The sequence below is a fragment of the Coffea eugenioides genome, chromosome 6, assembly GCF_003713205.1.
Source record: "Coffea eugenioides isolate CCC68of chromosome 6, Ceug_1.0, whole genome shotgun sequence".
Lineage (NCBI taxonomy): Eukaryota > Viridiplantae > Streptophyta > Magnoliopsida > Gentianales > Rubiaceae > Coffea > Coffea eugenioides.
Window position 1 is genome coordinate 30,252,750 of NC_040040.1, and position 18,920 is coordinate 30,271,669.

The 18,920-nt window shown below is 46.8% G+C and overlaps 1 protein-coding gene across 1 annotated transcript; it reads left to right on the plus strand.

Annotated features, from left to right (window-relative positions):
• Positions 1-5,282: 5,282 nt before the first annotated feature.
• On the plus strand, positions 5,283-6,023 carry LOC113774042. Its single transcript, XM_027318618.1, has one exon. The coding sequence runs from the start codon at positions 5,283-5,285 to the stop codon at positions 6,021-6,023; it is 741 nt and encodes a 246-aa protein (XP_027174419.1).
• The last annotated feature ends 12,897 nt before the right edge of the window (positions 6,024-18,920 follow it).

Here is an 18,920-nt window from a genome sequence, read left to right on the forward strand (position 1 = left end):
TCTTTATGGTGGCACTGTTTAGCTGCCGATAGTCAACACACATTCTCCAGAATCCATCCTTCTTTTTCACCAAAACTACTGGGGAGGAGAAAGGGCTAGAGCTAGCCCTGATGATCCCACAAACAAGCATTTCCGCTACCAATTTTTCAATTTCACCTTTCTGAAAAGTAGGATACATATAGGGTCTTACATTGACAGGTTCAGTGCCTTCTTTTAGAACAATCCTATGGTCGTGCAATCTTTCAGGAGGTAAACCCTTAGGTTCTTGAAACAGATAATCATATTCACCCAACAAATATTCTAGGTCCAGCAAGTTACCATCCTGCTCCCCAGCTCCAGCCGTAATAGTAAAAAGAGATAATGGCTCTGGTTTCGACTCTTGGACCATTCTGATCATGCAGAGTTGTGCTCCGGCAATTTGCTCAGGTTTCCGCAATATTTCTACATTTTCTTTTGCCTCACCAACTGTAACCCGTGCTGTTTCATTCCTCTCAAAACCACCTTGTGACCACTCTGCATGAATTCCATCCTGAGATCACCAAAATTCCACTTCATATCACCAATGGTGGTTAACCATTGCATTCCCAGAACTATTTCGCACCCCCTACAGGTAATACCAACAGATCAGCCTTGAATTCTTGCCCTTGCAATTTCCAGGAAAAGCCTGGGCAAAGATCATGAGTAGTCAACTTGTTCCTATCTACTACCTCTACCATTAGTGGCTCAACCCTTCATGCGATTAGCCCCAGTTTTTGCACTACCGTGGGGTGAATGAGGTTATGTGAACTGCCACAGTCTATGAAAATACTCACAGACTGCCTTCCTACATGCCCAGTGACCCTCATTGTTCTAAAATTAGGGACAGCCTTGTTGGTCATGGCATGGAGGGAAATATGAGCTGATTGTCCCTCGTCTATTGCATTCTCCTCATCCTCAGTATCCGTTTCCTCCTTATCTGGCGTATCGTCCCAAACCTCCAATCTATGGAATTGCTTACTCCCGCACCTATGCCCCGCTGAAAACCTCTCATTGCACCAAAAACATAATCCTCTTGCCCTTTTCTCATCCATTTCCGCCCTACTCAACCTCTTGAAAGGCCTTTTAGCAACCAACTCCTGCTGCCTTTCATTGCTGGGAAGAGCTGGCAACATTGGTAGGGGCAGTATTGCCTTAGAATTTGTCTTCCACTTCGGACTAGGGACATTCGCATGGAATGGTATGGCACCAGTTCTGTCAGAGTAGTTCAGGAATGGTTTGGACACTACCCTTCCTTTTGACTGTACTGACACTTTTGCTTCTTCGATTTTGGCTAAGGTTCGGGCATGCTACAGACTCTTAGGCATAAACATTCACACTGTCAACTAAATTTCTGGCTTCAATCCTCTCAAGAAGCAACTTGTAGCGTAATCTTCTGGAAGATCCACCCTATTGAGGAGTTCCTCAAACACATCGTGGTATTCCTGTACTGACCCAAACTGCTTCACGTTCTTAAGCTCCCCCATTGGATCATCATACAGGGAATCTCCAAACCTTGAAGATAGCTCTCTCACGTATTCTTCCTATATAGGAAACTCACGTGTAAGTCTAGATTTCATAAAAATTTGGTGCCACTGAAGAGCCTTACCTTCCAAACTCATCGCACTTCACCGAATTGGGAGTCTCGTCCACCTCAAAAAACTACTCACTCTTGTATAACCATCCTCTAAAGTCTTTTCCATTAAATTTTGGGAAATCAATTCGTGATAGACGAGAAAGAACCTGATATCCTCCCCTGCTGCTGGTTGGAGTGTCCGAATTGCGAGGGGAGCCATGTCCTTTCCCTTGAGCCTTCTGTGTGTGCAATTCGATCCCCAGATTCCACAGAGCTGCCATTTCTCTCTCAAATTGCTCCTGTTGCTCCTTCAGCATGGATCTGACGTGCTCCTCGATTTTCTGGACGTCCTGCGACCTAGTGCCCTCTGGCATTGAAGAATCGAACTGGTGTGACCCAGCTCTGATACCATTGATGCAAAGAGCAGTTGAGGTCTGTAATCTTTGATCTAAGGACCACAGAAATGATGGAGAAGTGATCCGAAAACCAGAGAAAGTTTATTGACTTGAATGATGATGGGAAGAGAGAGATTACAGAGAAATGTGAAAATGCAACTTTACAAATGGAATCCAATACCGCCATAGACTTCCAGCTTCACCTTTTATAAGTGACTAAGGCGGTGATTGTAAGTCAGCTAACAAACTTATGACGTCGACTGACGTCATAAGATTCGTACAAATCACTGACTAACCTATTGTAACTAACTCCAGTTGTACTAACTCCATGCATGCATATGCAACCCCATGCACTCACGCCTACCCCACGCACAAGCCATTTCACATGTATCAGGTGCCATCTTTTTGTTTTGTATTAAGCTTGAAAATTTTCTAGCCCCAGTTCACTTAGTAGAGACAAAAAAAAAACAAAAATGGTAAAAGATTGTAGTCAAATTGAAGTTATAGTCTAATCATTGCATTAGGAAATTGACGGGAAAAAGCCAGACAAATTTTTGACCACGGACAAATTTTGTTCTCAAACTTTATAACACATTAAGTATATGAATTATTAATTTTTGACCAATTTCATTGTTAAAGGGAAAATTAATGGAAAACACTAGTTTTCATTTTCAAACTTTGGGTTATGGACACATTTCATTCTCAAACAATTGCATCCAAATCAATAGCTGGCAATAAAAGAGAGAATCAACAGCATAGGCAATGCATAGTTTGAGAACAAAATATGTCCATAGCCGAAAATTTGGCCAAAAAATTGGTATTTTTCAATCCAAATTGATTAATGTTCCATTTGAGAATGAAATTGATCAAAAATTGATAGTTTAGATATTAAATGTGTTATGTCAAAAAGTTTGAGTACGAAATAGTCCAAAATTTGGTGATCAAAATTGACATATTCCTAAAAATTTAGTGCTGAGGGGGAAAAAGTGAGAGGAGGGAAAGAAGAAGTGGCAGCTATCCTACTAAGAGGCTAACTTCTTTTTTTTTTGTCGACATACAATAACTTTTTTATTCTACTCCTATTCTATAATAAGGGAGAGGGCATGGGCCCAAATGACCTAAGAAAGTACAATGATGGGATTAAATCACTACCGGATCAAATGGGGCACCTTTACACCCACTGATGAAACTTTCAAAAAATTCTGGAGATGAATACAAGTCAAGGGAATCCCTTGACCTGTACTAAGAGGCTAACTGAAGTCCTTAATAAGTGATAATCGACTGGCTTGTGAGGCCGAAGTGTGGATGGCAAAGAAGTAAAAGAAAAGCTATTCACATGGGTTCTTCTACTATGACTCTTAAGGAGCAAGATAGGAAGTAAGTTTAGTGTTACTTTTTCTGTAAGTATATTTTGTTTCAGAAATATTACAATTCATGGGTAAGTTCTAATTTTGAAGAATAGAATAATGTATTCATGTACTCTTACATATATAAATATACACATACATACATATATATATGTACATGCACATTCATACATATATATACACACACATACATATCTTTACAATACTAAAGTTTGTGCATTTAGTTAATTTGATGTTAACTTTATTTATTTTCATATTTATCCTTATCTTTATTATTTATTAACCTTTATTTTCGTTATCCATCTCTATTATGTACTAATACACTAATTTTACTCTACCAAAATTACCCTTATCTTTATTATCAACATATACATAAATCCTACTCAATCAAAACTACCGCCCTCCAATTCTCACGTTCTCTCTTACCAAAGGTTTTTTTTACATATTTATGTATAATACACTTTTTATTACATATTACATAAAATAGTTATATTCACTTGCACTATTTTTGTGATTTTTTCAATTAAAAATATTTTTTAACAAGTTGTAGACGTATCGAGTGTGCTTCGATAGCTAGTATATATAAGTTAGTGTAGTGAGTTTAATGTTATTTTTCCAATAAACAAATTTTATGTCACAAAACTGTTACAATTCATGGGCGAGCTGCAATTCAAAGCAAGAGAATAAGCCATTCACGTAATCTTGTGTTTTCTTTCGTTTGCTAGATGCAGAGGCCCCGTCCTGGGCCTATACACGTGGTAGCCCAGGGAGGCCTGAGTTGGGCTTGGACCCCCAGGCCCATGGGAACAGTCTCGCGGCCCCCCGCCGCTAGGGCTCCAAGGGGATACAGAGAACACTCCCGCGTAGGTCGGGATTGTTCCCCTTCAGTGCGGGATTAAGGCTATTCCGGGCAGGTCCCGAAACGTACGGAGGTCGGGTTCCTAAGCAGGTATAAATAATAACACACACCGGCTGCGCAAGGTACGTTCACTATTGGACAATTACTCCCGATCGTTTTTACTTCCCGTGAATCTCACTCACCGGAAAACTAACTTGACCGTCGGAGTGCCCTCGGGGACGACCTCGGGGCTCCCCCATTGGATCACTTTCTTGTTCGTTTTTCAGGCTTAGGACACGCTCTTCTCATCAGCACGCCGAACTCATCAGGTCAGCTCGGTCCGGGGAAGTTCGTGCTTCTTCAGTTGGCACCGTCTGTGGGAACGAAAAAATGTACGAGCAGTTGGGTTGATGGCGAGAACGCGTTGAAAGCGAACTGTAGAGAACACCGAACCCGGAGCCGGCGAGGGGTCCCGGCGAAGGGTCCCGGCGAGTAGAGACCGAGGCGGCTCAAGGCGCCGGGGGCTCAGCCCTTTTAGGGGATTGGAGACAGTAGATTTTTCAGTTCGTGACGGAGAACCTTCCCATGCTAGAAGACATAATTCGACAAGCGAAGGAGGGGGGTGAAGCCGGGGGCGCCCAAACCTTCAAGGCGAAGGGAAAGGAGAGGGAATCACCTCCCACTTCATCGGAGGATGAGTCACGAGACCAGCCTCCCAGGAGGAAACGGCCACGGACCCCCCCTCGACCGCGGGCCTCGGTGGTCGGGAATAGTGAGTGGTACTCCCGCGACCGGTCCGCTGGGGGCCGACCGAAGAATCCCTCCTCGTGGAAGCTTACGCGGAAGGAGCCTGAGCGCTCCCCCGCCCGATCTATCATGAGCCGGCCGCGGGATCATCCCCAGTGGAAGCCTGTCCGGGACGAGCTTGAGCAGATCTTGCGGCCGCAGTTGTACGAGGACAACTACACCACCTCGCCCTTTACCCGGGAGATAGAGAACTACCAGTACCCTGGAGGTTCAAAATCCCGAACATCGAGCTGTACGACGGTTCGACCGACCAGGAAGATCACCTTTCGGTCTTCCTGACGCATATGATCCTGCAAACCGCTGTGGATGGGGTCCACTGCAAAACCTTCCCCATGTTCCTGAAGGGGAAGGCTCGACTCTGGTTCCAAGGTCTGGCACCGGGGTCCATCCGGAATTTCCCCGAACTGGCCAGGCAGTTCGCCGCCCAGTTCGTCTCCTGGAAAACTTACTCGAAAAACGTGACTCACCTGATGGCAATCAGGCAGAAGCCGGACGAGTCCCTGAGGAACTTCATGACCCGCTTCAACACGGAGAGCTTGCAGATCAGGGACAAGGATGAAAAGGTGGTCATGGCCGCCTTCATGAACGGGCTCAGGATGGAAGAGCTATTTCTCAAGCTCGCCGAAAAGCCTCCCGGAGACCTGGAAGAGCTCTTGACCAGGGCGCACGCAGCCGCTAATGCGGAGGAGGCTGCTCGCCTGAAGAGAGAGTCAGATCGGGAGCTCGGAGATCGGAGAGTACGAGTAAACCCGCCCGAGAATAAGGACGGCCCGGCCAAAAAGAATGTTTTTGACCGGCTCTCAAAGGATAAAGCCCCCGCTCAACCGCTGCTTCCAGAAAAAGGATACATCCCCCTAGCTCGGCCCAGAGCCCAAGTTCTGGCCGTTATGGAGGCGGAGGGCTTAGTGGGGCGGCCACCTAATATGAGGACACCCCGGAACAAGAGGAATCAGGACCGGTACTGTGCCTTCCACCGTAATGTTGGACATGATACGGGGGGTGCTGGACCCTGCGAAAGGAGATAGAGGATCTGATTCAGCGCGGCTTCCTGGGGCGTTTCGTGCGCAAGGTCGACCAGGCCAGGAGAGGACGCACCTACCGCGGAGACAGGGGCGAGGGCTAGCGTCGCGACCGCCTCGAGTGGCGGGACGCCCCTCGAGGCAACTCCCCCGACCCGGACACCCAGAACTTGACAGGGGTAATAAACACCATCGCTGGGGGCCCCACGGGAGGGGACAGCCATGCAGCTCGGAAGAACAGGCGACCTCCTTCGGAGGGGAATGACTCCTTGAAGTGCCTGCGTATGGACGAAGAGATCACCTTCGGACCAAGGGACGTGGTTCCCCTGGCGTCCGGAAACCACGAGGCCATCGTGAAAGACGTCGTGACCAATAACTACCGGGTGAAGAAAGTGTACGTCGACCAGGGGAGCGCGGTGGACATCCTGTTTTACCTGGTATTCAAGGAGCTCGGCTTGGAGGACGGACAGCTAACCCTGATTCGGACACTCCTGGTGGGTTTCACCGGACCGCCCATCACTCCGGAGTGGATGATCACCCTGATGGTTACGGTAGGGCAGGCGCCCAAATGCCGGACCATCCCCGTCAATTTCGTGGTGTTCAAACAACAATCCCCGTACAACGTGTTCTTGGGACGGCTCGCCTTGAATGCCCTCCGAGCTATCCCCTCGTCTCTCCACCTCAGTGTCAAATTCCCCACCCCGGGAGGAATAGTTGAGGTGCATGGGGATCCAGAGGTGGCCAGAGCTTGCTACTTGGCCGTGCTCCGGGGACATGAGAAGGTGGTCGCCCAGACGACCAGCTTGGAGCCTTACATCTCGGGGAGGAGGCCCGGCAGCTGGGCACCCAGGACGAGATCGAGGAGTTCCCATTGATAGAGGACAGGCCTCACCAGGTCCTCCGCGTCGGTGCGTCGCTACCCCCCGAAGAGAAGGAGGGCTTGAAGGCCCTACTAAGGGAATACGCCCAGGTTTTCGCGTGGGTAGAGGACATGCTTGGAATTCCGACTGATCTGGCTGTCCACACCTCAACGTAGACCCCCACTTCAAGGCAGTGAAGTAGAAGAAGAGGAGTTTCGCCCCAGAGAGGAATGAGGTGATCAGGAAGGAGGTCGGCAAGTTGTTGGAATCCAAAATCATCCTGGATGTGTACTACCCGACCTGGTTGGCCAACCCTGTCCTGGTAAAGAAGGAGGACCAGTCCTGGAGGATGTGCGTGGACTTTACAGATCTCAATAAAGCCTGCCCGAAGGACTGCTTCCCTTTGCCGAGGATCGACAGGTTAGTAGACTCTACTGTTGGTTTTGACGTTTTGTGTTTTCTGGATACTTTCAAGGGATACCACCAGATAGAGATGGCCGAAGAAGACCGGGAGAAGACCTCCTTCATCACCGAGGAAGGAACTTACTGCTATCGGACCATGCCGTTTGGGTTAAAGAACGCCGGAGCTACCTACCAACGTCTGGTCAACAAACTGTTCCAGAATCAGATCGGCAAGAGTATGGAGGTCTACGTGGATGATATGATCGTCAAGAGTCGAACTGATCGGCAGCTAGTCCCCGACCTTAGGGAAATCCTGAACATTCTACGGGAAAGTCGGATGCGGCTGAACCCAAAGAAATGTACTTTCGGGGTTAGGTCGAAAAAGTTCCTGGGTTTTCTGGTCTCCCGAGAGGGGATTCGGGCCAACCCGGATAAGCTCAATGCCATCACGGACATGGACCCCCGAGGAGCGTCAAGGAGGTCCAACGGCTCGCGGGAAGGATGGCCGCCCTGAACAGATTCCTCTTGCGGTCCGCGGTAAGGGGGCTGCCCTTCTTTCGAATTCTGAAAGCACCAAAGGACTTCCAATGGACGGAGGAGTGCCAGACAGCCTTCACCGACCTAAAAGCATACTTGGCTGAGCTGCCTGCTCTGACTGCCCCAGAGCAGGGAGAAACCCTGTTCCTATACTTGTCTGCTTGCAACGAAGCCGTTAGCGCGGTTTTGGTGCGGAAGGATAAGGGGGCTCAACGGCCAATATGCTACGTTAGCCGAGTTTTACAAGGGTCGGAAACGCGGTACACGCCGGCGGAAAAATTGGTCCTCGCCTTGGTGCATGCCACCTGGAAGCTCCGACTTTACTTCCAGACCCACAGCATTACCGTCCTGACAGATCAACCCTTACGCCAGATACTCACAAAACCTGAGGTCTCGGGCAGAATGACCAAATGGACCGTCGAACTGGCCGAGCACGACATCGGCTATCAGCCCCGCACCGCTATCAAAGCTCAGGCCCTGACAGATTTTCTCGCCGAGGGAGCCGGTCTGTCCGTAACCGAGCCGAGCTCTGTGCCGGAGGATGCGCGGCCGGAAGAGCCGTGGGTACTATTCGTAGACGGGGCCTCAAGTAAGGAAGGGAGCGGAGCTGGCTTGCTGCTCACCTCGCCCACCGGGGAGGAACTGACCTACGCTCTCAGATTTGACTTCCCGACGTCCAACAATGAGGCTGAGTACGAGGCGCTATTGACAGGATTGCGGATAGCTCGCCAGATGGGTGTAACCGCGATCAGAATCCGGAGCGATTCTCAACTCGTAGTCTACCAAGTCCGCGGGGAGTACGAGACCAAGGAAGATGTCATGAAAATATATTTGGCTAAGGTGCAGGAGGCGATAAAGCTGTTCGACCTCTTTGAGATCGAGCGGGTGCCAAGGTCACAAAAGAAGCGAGCGGACGCTCTGTCGAAACTGGCGTCCTCTTCATTTGTCCACCTGAGCAAGGAAGTCTTAGTGGAGGTGGTTAAGCAAAAGAGCATTGGCCAGGTCTAGGTTCTGGCTATAGACAGCCCGGCCACCTGGATGACTCCCCTCGTGAACTTCCTCAGTTCGGGTGCTCTCCCAATGAACAAGACCGAGGCTCGCCGACTCCAACTCAGGGCTGCAAGGTACGCCTACGCCGGGGGGACCCTCTACAGGAGGTCGTACTTGTCCCCCTGGCTAAAGTGCGTAACTCCCGAGGAGGGTGACTAAGTCCTCCGAGAGGTTCACGAAGGCCTGTGCGCGGCACATGGGGGGTCTCGGGTGTTGGCCAAAAAATGCCTGCTCCTAGGCTACTACTGGCCCTCGGTGTTTCGGGATGCCGCAACTCTTGTTCAGAAATGCGGGGCCTGCCAGGTGCACGCCCCACTGCGCCACCAACCTACTCGGGAGATAATCCCCATCCACAGCCCTTGGCCCTTTGCCCAGTGGGGGATAGACCTCTTGGGTACCTTCCCCCGAGCTCTTGGAAGGTACGAACACCTCGTGGTGCCCATCGACTATTTCACAAAGTGGATGGAAGCCGAACCCCTGGCCACTATTTCCAAAAGGGCGATTCAGAAATTCTTCTGGAAGAACACAGTCTGCCGCTTCGGGATCCCGCATGTCTTGATATCCGACAACGGGCGACAGTTTGCTGAAAATTCATTCAGGAGCTGGTGCGCCGAGCTCGGGATTAGCCAACACTTCACCTCGGTCGGACATCCCCAAGCCAACGGTCAGGTAGACAATGCTAATTGAACCATTCTGCAAGGGCTTAAGACTAGGTTGGAACTAGCCCAGTCTAACTGGCTAGATGAACTCCCTAGCGTCCTTTGGGCTTACCGCACTACGCCAAGGAGAGCCACTCATGAGACCCCGTTCTCCCTGACTTACGGAGCGGAGGCGGTGGTGCCCGCGGAGGTCAGTCTCCCCTCGTCTCGGACACAGAACTTCGTTGCGTCAGCCAACGATGAAGAACTGAGGTGCAACTTGGACATGCTGGAGCCCAAGCGTGAGGAAGCGACGATACGGATGGCTAAGTATAAAAGCCAACTTGCCCGCTATCATAACGCAAGGGTGAGGAATACGCAGTACCAGCCAGGAGATCTCGTCCTAAGAAAGAATTCAGTCAGCCGAACTCATAGCTCCAACAAGCTTGATCCGAATTGGGAGGGGTCGTATAAGGTCCTTGAGACAAGCCGGGTTGGGTACTGCAAGCTTGCGAAACTAGACGGAGTAGAGGTACCCCGCACCTGACACTTCTCGAATTTACGATTGTTCGTAGGATAGGTTGATCCAGGGTATCATACTGTATTCTTTGGAATTTTAATACCATTTCATCATTAAATAAATGCTCAGTTTTCACGTTTTAAATCCCTTCTCATTGTCAATGCCGTTTAACTTCTCACTTATACACTAGCACACTCAGATAACACTAAGTGTCCTAGTGGGGGGCCCTGAGAGATCGACGCTCGACCCAGGAGGTCGGCATGATTATCTTCAAATTTGACGCTCAACCCAGGAGGTCGGCATGAATGCTAACGGATGGAATGCCCTTCAAATCTGAGAAATCGACGCTCGACCCAGGAGGTCGGTAGGGCTTAAAACCTTAAAGGTCTGAGAGTCCGATGCTCGGCCCAGGAGGTCGGCAGGACTGTCTTTAGAATTTTGCGGCTCGACCCAAGAGGTCGGCGCAGTTTAAAAGAGCCTTAGGGCCCGGAGCTCGACCTAGGAGGTCGGCACGCCGCCCAGGTTGTTGGAATTTGGTTGTTAGTTTAGTTTGGTCGTCTGATGGGACCCCAGTTTGTCGTCATTTGGCAAATTGATTGTTGGCTTACAGTTAGGCGGATGCTCGACCCAAGAGGCCGGCACGCTGCTTCAGTAAATCAGGTTTGACGTTCGATCCAGGAGGTCGGCGTAACTTATTGCCTAGAGGTTTGGTGTTCGGCCCAGGAGGTCGACGCGTCACTCCGATTGTTAGGATTCGATTGCTAAATCAGCCTGATGGTTTGACGGTTTGGTGTCCCTGACAACTTAGTCGTTAGCTTAAAGGGCGATAGATGCTCGACCCAAGAGGTCGGCACGCTGCCTTGGTGGACCTATTTGGTGCTTGACCCGGAAGGTCGGTGATCCTTTTCGGTTACTAGAGTTCGCCGCTAACTAGGAATTAAAGGTCAAAGCAGATAGTTTCATTCAAACTTCATCTCATATATGCATTCAGACCCTATCTATTACAAAGCCTACCGAGTTGTACAAGGAAAGGAAAACCTAACTATGCTTTCCTCTTGCTGGCGACCTGCTTGAGGCGGGAGCTGAAGGTACACCTTAAGCATGTTGAGAGGCGTATGGAGAAGGCTGTTAAAAAGGATCTGTGGAGATCATGAACTGCGGGGCATGGCCACATCCTTATAAGAGGATAGAAAGGGTTTCTGGAGTGGCCGCTGCCCTAAGCCACTGGTTCCTTCCCGGAAGCCCTGCCAGGGGTCTCCTCCTCCTCCAGGGAGAGCTCCGCCAGCTCGGACCCCACATCACTCCTACCCACCAGGTCCTTCAGGGCATACCCTTTGCAGTACCCATCGAAGAGCCAATCCAGCTTCCCCTCGGCTTCGGGATTGTAGTCCTTGAAGTCAGCCAAGTTGAAGCGGGGCAGGTTGAGGCCTTTCACCTGGTCCAGGGCCCGCGTGACGCTAACCTGGAGGATGGGCTGGTTGAGGAGGGCCACGTCCTCGGCGAACTGATCAGAGGAGATGAACTCCCGAACAGCCTTCTTGCGCTCCCAGCTAACGGTGTCGGAGAGCTCAATGGCGTGGTCCTCCCTCAGTTTCGCCACGCCCTTCTTCTCTTGGACCAGCTCGGACCGAGTGGCGGCAAGCTGGACTTGGGCCTCCTCCAGCCCCTTCTCGGCCTTGCCCAATTTGGCCTTAAGGGAGTCCGCCCCTTTAAGGGCCTGGGCAAGCTTCTGCTCAGTCTCCCGATGCTTCTTCTGTAACTTCTCCAAATCGGGAGACAGCTCGGAGAAACGGGTCACCAGGACGGCACCGGCGGCGTTGGACTAAAGAAAGGAAAGTAAACATTAGCGCTTCATCAAGGGAAAGAACAGGAGCCCAAGGGGCCTAAGCGGAAAAGTGGCTTACTTAGGCATGGACGGTGTAGTACATCTCCTGGAGCTCGGACGGGTTGGCCAGCTCCATTCGCCTCCTGTCGCGTGGAAGGACTGAGACCGTGACCAACTCGCGAGCCATTTCGGGGAACTGGACTCGGTCATTGATGGAGAGCTCCCAGAACAGGCAGAAGTGGCGGGGGTCGTGCATGGTGGGGGCTTGCCCCGGTTTCGTTGGGGCCACGTGGCGGAAATGCTACAAGCTCGGAGGAGCGCTCTCCCGGGCGTGCTCCTCCGCGGAGCCAACCCCCAAGTGGACAGGGCCCCCCGACGTCAACAGGAGAGAGCGCTGTGCTGGGGCTGGCGTCGGCTTCTTCCCGGGTTGAGAAGGCTCGTCCTCTCGGCCCCTCTTCTGCCCTGGCGCCTTCTTTTTGCCGGCGGCCTGCTTGGGGGGGGACTGAGACTGGGAGGCCTCCTTCTGGAGGGCCGAGCTGCCCCCAGGAGTCGGGGAGGCCTCGGAGGCCTTCTTCGCTGCCTCAGGCTGCGTGGTGGGAGCGACCTCCTCGATTGGCGCGCCCAATAGCCTGGAGAGCTTCCTCACTGCGACAAACATAGCCAGGTCAGCCAAAACAGGTCAGTAGGGAAAAATACAATATATGTGTAAATACAACGAGTTACAGGGGCAGAGTCGGCGTTACAGTTTCGAGGTTGGTAGGGGAGGCCACCACCTCTCCAGGGGACCCGGACAACGTCCCCATCAGCCCGGCCGCAGAGATCTGCTCGGTGGAGAACCTGGCGGCAAAGAGCTTCACCTTGGAGCTCATCAGTTGGTCGAGGGCCTCGGGGTCCAGTTCCTCCGGATAGGGGTCAGAGTCGACCTTCTCGACTTTCCACACGTTCGGGGGAAAGCTCGTGGATTTTACATAGAGGAAGTCCCCCTTCCAATTTTTTACGGAAGAGGGGACCCCATAGAGTAGATCCTGGGTGCCCTTTCCTCCCCGGACTTGGCTAGCCCCTCGGCGGGAGAAGTAGTACCACACAGGGAGGGAGAACTTGAGGATGTAAGAGGCCCGGAAGAGGAAAAGTGAGTAGGGGATGAAGCAGATCTGGCAGTAGATCAGGAATCCAATGATGATCTTGATCGAGTTAGGGTGGACCTGGGTGATCCGGAGCTCCCAGTAGCTCAGGATCTCCGCCAGGGCTGGAGGAATGGGGAGCCGGAGCCCAACGAGCAGCTGCTCCTTGTAAATGGCTACAAAGCCAGGGGGAGGCCGGCAGGCTGGATCGTCGGGTCCGGCGGCCCGCGGCTCGAAGGTTGGAGGAATGGAAAAAGACCTGGCCAGCTCGGCCACTGCCTCGGATGAGAGGGTAACCTCCTGCTGGTCGGGGTGACCGTAGTTGAATTCAGGGTCGTCCCCCTGCTCGGAAGCAGGGGTCTCCTCGGAAGAGTCCCTGTCCTCCCCGGCTCCCCCTTGTGCTCCGCCAGGGGAGTCATGTGGAGATTTGGGGGAGGGAATAGAAGTGGCTTGCTGCTCAATCAGGGCATCGAGCTCGGCCACCTCCTCCAGGAGTCGGGCAGAAGGAGAATGGGCAGATGGAGAGCTCATGATGTCAATGGGCTCGAACAAGTCAGGAATGAGGAAGTTGGGATTAGAAGCAGAGGAAGAAGAGAGAGGGGGAGGAGAAGATGAAGATGAAGATGAGGACGAAGACGAGGAGGAAATAAGGTTCTGGGGGCTCTACGACGGGCCGGAGTTTGGGATGCGGTGGAAGTAACGCCGGAACGATCCGACATAAAATGCAGAATGTGGCAGAGGAGGAGAAGAAAGTGCGGAAGGAGAAGGAAAATGACTTACTGATGACTAAAAAGATGGAGGAACCGCCGGAATCTGGGTACTGATGGCCGAAAATCTTGCAGAAAGAACCTTTGGGGAGCAGAGGAAATGCGTGAAGAAGGGAAAATGGCAAATAGAGTTTGAGAGAGTCTGAGACTCCCTATTTATTGGGAGCAAAATGGGGGGAAACGGCTGCTTGAATTTGAACTGCCCCATGTGAACGCATTTAAGAGCGGTACGGAAACCGAAGAGACGCGACAACTGAAGGGACGCGGGCGCAGCTTTTCACTGACAGCACTGTACCGGAGGTGACCGCGGCAGTGCGGGGCGACGCTGGGCTCCCACGTGGCAAGGATGTAGATCAGGTCTGTCTGGAAGCCCTACCTAATCTAGGGAGTTAGTGCAGAGGCCCCGTCCTGAGCCTATACGCGTGGCAGCCCAGGGAGGCCTGAGTTGGGCTTGGACCCCCAGGCCCATGGGAATCGTCCCGCGGCCCCCCGCCGCTAGGGCTCCAAGGGGCTCCAGAGAACACTCCCGCGTAGGTCGGGATTGTTCCCCCTCAGTGCGGGATTGAGGCTATTCCGGATAGGTCCCGAAACGTACGGAGGTCGGGTTTCTAAGTAGGTATAAATAATAACACACACCGGCTGCGCAAGGTACGCTCACTATTGGACAATTACTCCCGATCGTTTTTACTTCCCGTGAATCTCACTCACCGGAAAACTAACTTGACCGTCGGAGTGCCCTCGGGGACGACCTCGGGGCTCCCCCATTGGATCACTTTCTTGTTCGTTTTTCAGGTTTAGGACGCGCTCTTCTCATCAGCACGTCGAACTCATCAGGTCAGCTCGGTCCGGGGAAGTTCCGTGCTTCTTCACTAGACAATTTCTTTTTTCAGTTTTTTGGGCAGTCTGTTATGATACATACACACACTCTCTCTCGATTTTTTCTCTTCACTCGGCTCACATGGTAAATCCAGGTCCAACTTATTGTGGACCAACAAGGATTAAGGCCTAGACAATTCTTATAGAAAACGGGCAATTACAGTTCCTTGGGCTGGTAATGTTTCCTTACTGAGCATATATTCCAAATCCAGCTACCTTATCTGCGCATCCCTCTATTCCAATAGAAAATGTTAGACTTCATCCATGAGATCGGGATATCACTGCCAGTAGGGGCCTGCTTTGAGTATGCAATTTGTTAACTCGAGCTCGGAGCACTGAAGCTCACTTGAGCCTCCAGATTTCCAAGCCTTAAGTTCCAAGAAATTAGAAAACCTAAAACCAAAAATTGCATATATACAATATTTTTCAGTCAAATTTAAAAAAAAAGCTAATGAATTTTATATTTCTAGAGCCATGGAAAACCATGATCCAAAAGAATTACTAACCAAAACTAATATTCAAATATAAAAAGAGTGGGGCTAAATTCACACGCCCTTAGTCTAAATCTACGCCCCTAGAATTAAGATGATGATAAAACACATAGAAAATTGATAGAAACTTTTTCCCAATACCAAAACTTGCCTTTCACACAACAAGAAATGCTTAAAAATCAATTACAAATTTTAATTAATTGAAATTGTTTGATTCCATCATTCTAATTATTAATCCTCTAGTGTTTTCTAAAATTATACTTCAATCAACTTTGAAATGTAACGTACCAAAAGGTAAAAGTATTTTCTTAACACAATTTTTTTTAAAAAAAATCTCATCTCCTCTTACATGATAAAAAGAGGGAATAATTTTAGAAACCTCCCTCAAGGTTTCTGACAATTTCATGAACTACCCTTGAGGTTTTCAATATTACATTTACCTTCCTTGGTCCTATAAAATGACAATGATAACTTTAATATATTAATATTTTTCATGCAATTAAATAATACTCTCCTAATCTTGTGCATAGGAATGCACCACACAATTAAACATTTAATGGAAACAAAAAAAAGATTCATTCATAGAATAAATAATTATGTCCTAAACACAATTCTTACATATTACTACAAATTAATTTTAGTTTTGCTTGAAAGATCTAAAGATGAATAGAAGAAGATATAAGTTGAAGATTTAAAAAGGACGAGGCATGTGTTGGTACTTGAACACTTGAGGGATAGGATATTATATTAATAATAGTGCTAATTTTTTTTTCTTTTGTAACTTAGATTGAGGTTTTAGAATTTAGGGATTGATGGTGGTGGTGATCATGGTGATAATGGTACTAATTCGAGATGTAAGAATATGAAAGGTTTAAAATAGTAGAGATGAGGGTTGAAAGTGGATCTAGGAATTTGTGCATATTCCATTTTTTTAAAGAATTTTATAAGAAGGTAAAATGAACTTCATAATTTTTGTTACCAATATGGTAAACCCAAGGGAGGGTAATTTTTGAAATCTTAGGCGAACTAAGTGAAATAGTCAAAAACCTTATGGGAGGTTTTTGAAATTATCCCTAAAAAGAGATTAAAACATTCTCTCCACCAATAAGAGGAAAAAAAATAAATGCCATTAAAGTGAATGAAAAAAAGTCAAAATTTTTAAAACCATTCATAATGATATAAATTTTAAATCTAAATTAGCACCATCTATTTTTACCAAACAAAAGGCTAATTTTTTATTGAAAAAGTTTCTATCAAGCCATAAATGCTATGGGTTTTTTGATCAACTCGATTACAAAGGATGTCGATTTAGGTTATGAGGGTGTGGATTTAACCCCATTTTCATTCTGGTAAAAAAAAAGAAGAAGAAGAGCCCAGGTGGTTAGGTGGGCAATGGGTAACGGCTTATTGGTGAAATAAGGAAGACTTGCGGCTAGTTGGGAGTTTAGTATAGAAAACAAAAAATGAGAAAATGTAAGTAGAGAAACAACAAGAAGAGAAAAGAAGGGAAGACTATGTTGTTTAGAATTTTTGGAAGCAAAATTTCATTAATGTTGGCATTCTCTGATTACAATTACCCACGGGGACGATGCATTCTTTTATTAGTTATGTCTTGACAAGCTTGATGGCATTTTTCCGGTTACTCAATGTTATGTAAAAATCAGTCCACTCAAAAAAATTTAACGAAATAAACCATGTCACCCGAGCCCCGGGGGGGGGGGGTGAAGAATCTTCAGAATTAAACATCTAACTAATTTAATCTAACAAAAAATATTTTAATCTAACTAATTGAACATCGAACTGAAAAAAAAAAAAGCTAGAGATAAGTTCATCTAACTAATTTAATCATCAGAATTGAACATCTTGGCTAGGAGTTAAATATTTTTCCTTTGACTTGGCTATAGAAATGAAACAAGAAAAACTTTTCTTTTCTTTTCTTTTCTTTTTTGTAGAAAAGATAATGTACAAGGAAAAAAGGAATACTAATTGCTTATGATGACCATGAGAGACCATGAGAATTTACTCTATGATCTTGGTGGTTAGCTTCATTCTTGGTCACCGGCAGGAGAAGTAAAAAATTGCACAGGTCAGGTATATGTGTAAGAGTATTGTATCATTGGGCATATAAATAAAAAAACTATGCACAGTAAAAAAAGAACGTCTTGCCGTCTCTCATGAGTAAGAGTGGTATCATTGGGCATACAAGATCTCAGTAGAAGTTCTTAGCATAATTGATTTGATATACAAGATTAATTTATACCAAAGAGCATATAACAGTCTAGCTTTAAATCTGTATTTAATTGTTGAGATAACATTGATCTCTCAGTCATCGTCTGATCTTTAGGTTAGCCTATCAGGCAATAACAAGATCACTCTTCAATTTATTTTTGAAAGTTTTTGAAAAAAATTATGTCTTGCTGTCAAAATTAACTTTCTACATGTTTCATGATGTGTGGAAGATATTTTCTAATTTTTCCAAGTCAGTCAATCATTTTCTAAACAATTAAAAATAGGTATTATTTTTTTTGAAAAGAATTTGATTGATTTCTTTCAAAATTAATTCCTCACTTTTTGGAGTTAAATCCATATTTGACATGGAATCCTTTTCTAGGATTTTTATTAATTGATTTTAAATTCAAATTGATGCCTAAAAACATTCATTGTGTCCGGATTCATTCTTTAACTGAATACAATATCTGTTTTCAATTAATCAACCACAAAATCCATATTTCTCTCGAACTTCATTTTTTTCTGATATAAAAAATCATTTTATTAAATAAATCAACACTAATGGAAAAAAGTACATCAAATAAATATGACACAGATACATACAGATCAAAAATCAATAGATACAAAAGATCTAAGAAATCAATACAAATATAGATAACATTGATGTTCCTGCGTATCTTCCAATTGGATAAATCATTGTAACCCAATATATTTGTGCATGTCTTCTGACAATCAAATCTGATTAAAACTAGTTCAAATTCAAAGAGAAATTAGATTTAACAATAATGGAGAAATTATAGATCTGAGAAACTAGATTCTAGATTTACAAAATTTCAAATTTTATAGAGAAGATAAAAACAAAAAAAAATCTCACAAGGGAAAACCCAGGAGAGAATAAAACTCTTACTAAGAGAGAAAAAACTCTCACTAGGAGATTTTAGAAGAGAAGAATCTCCAACTAAAAGCCCTTAGGAGATAATTTATTCAACAAGAGAAACTAAAAATTAGAGAGTGCTCCCTCTCATGGAAAAGATCAAATTTGGTTTCTCTCCCATAGGAGAGATGAAAGAAATTTTGACCGGAAGAGTTCTAAAGAAAAGAAGGAGAAAAAGGTTCTAGAGAGAAGTACTTTTACCATAGATGAAGGTTAACACTTCTCTCAAACTTCTTTGGTAGTCGAATATCAAGTCTAATTCCATCATCAAATCCATAATAGAATTTGTTGATTCTGAATTCAAAATTTTTCACTAATCCATTTTGATGTCCATATTCATTCTTTCAATTGAAATCAACATACTCTTACTACTAAAGAAAATTTCTTTCCATGTTTTCCTTATGCGTGAAGTTTGATGTCCACGTTCATTCTTTCAAAACATTCTTTTAAGCAAAAAAGATTTCTTTCCTTCTCAAAATCCAACAGAAAGTTAATTCAAATGACTACGTCAAGTTTGATGTCCGCGTTCATTCTTTCAAAACATTCTTTTAAGCAAAAAAGATTTCCTTCCTTCTCAAAATCCAACAGAAAGTTAATTCAAATGACTATTGTTCTTATAAAAACTTAAGTCCTTTATATTTCTAGTGATCTGA

What these genes read in the sequence shown, in the direction of transcription:
- LOC113774042 (XM_027318618.1), top strand. Translation starts at nt 5,283, where the DNA reads ATGATCCTGCAAACCGCTGTGGATGGGGTCCACTGCAAAACCTTCCCC.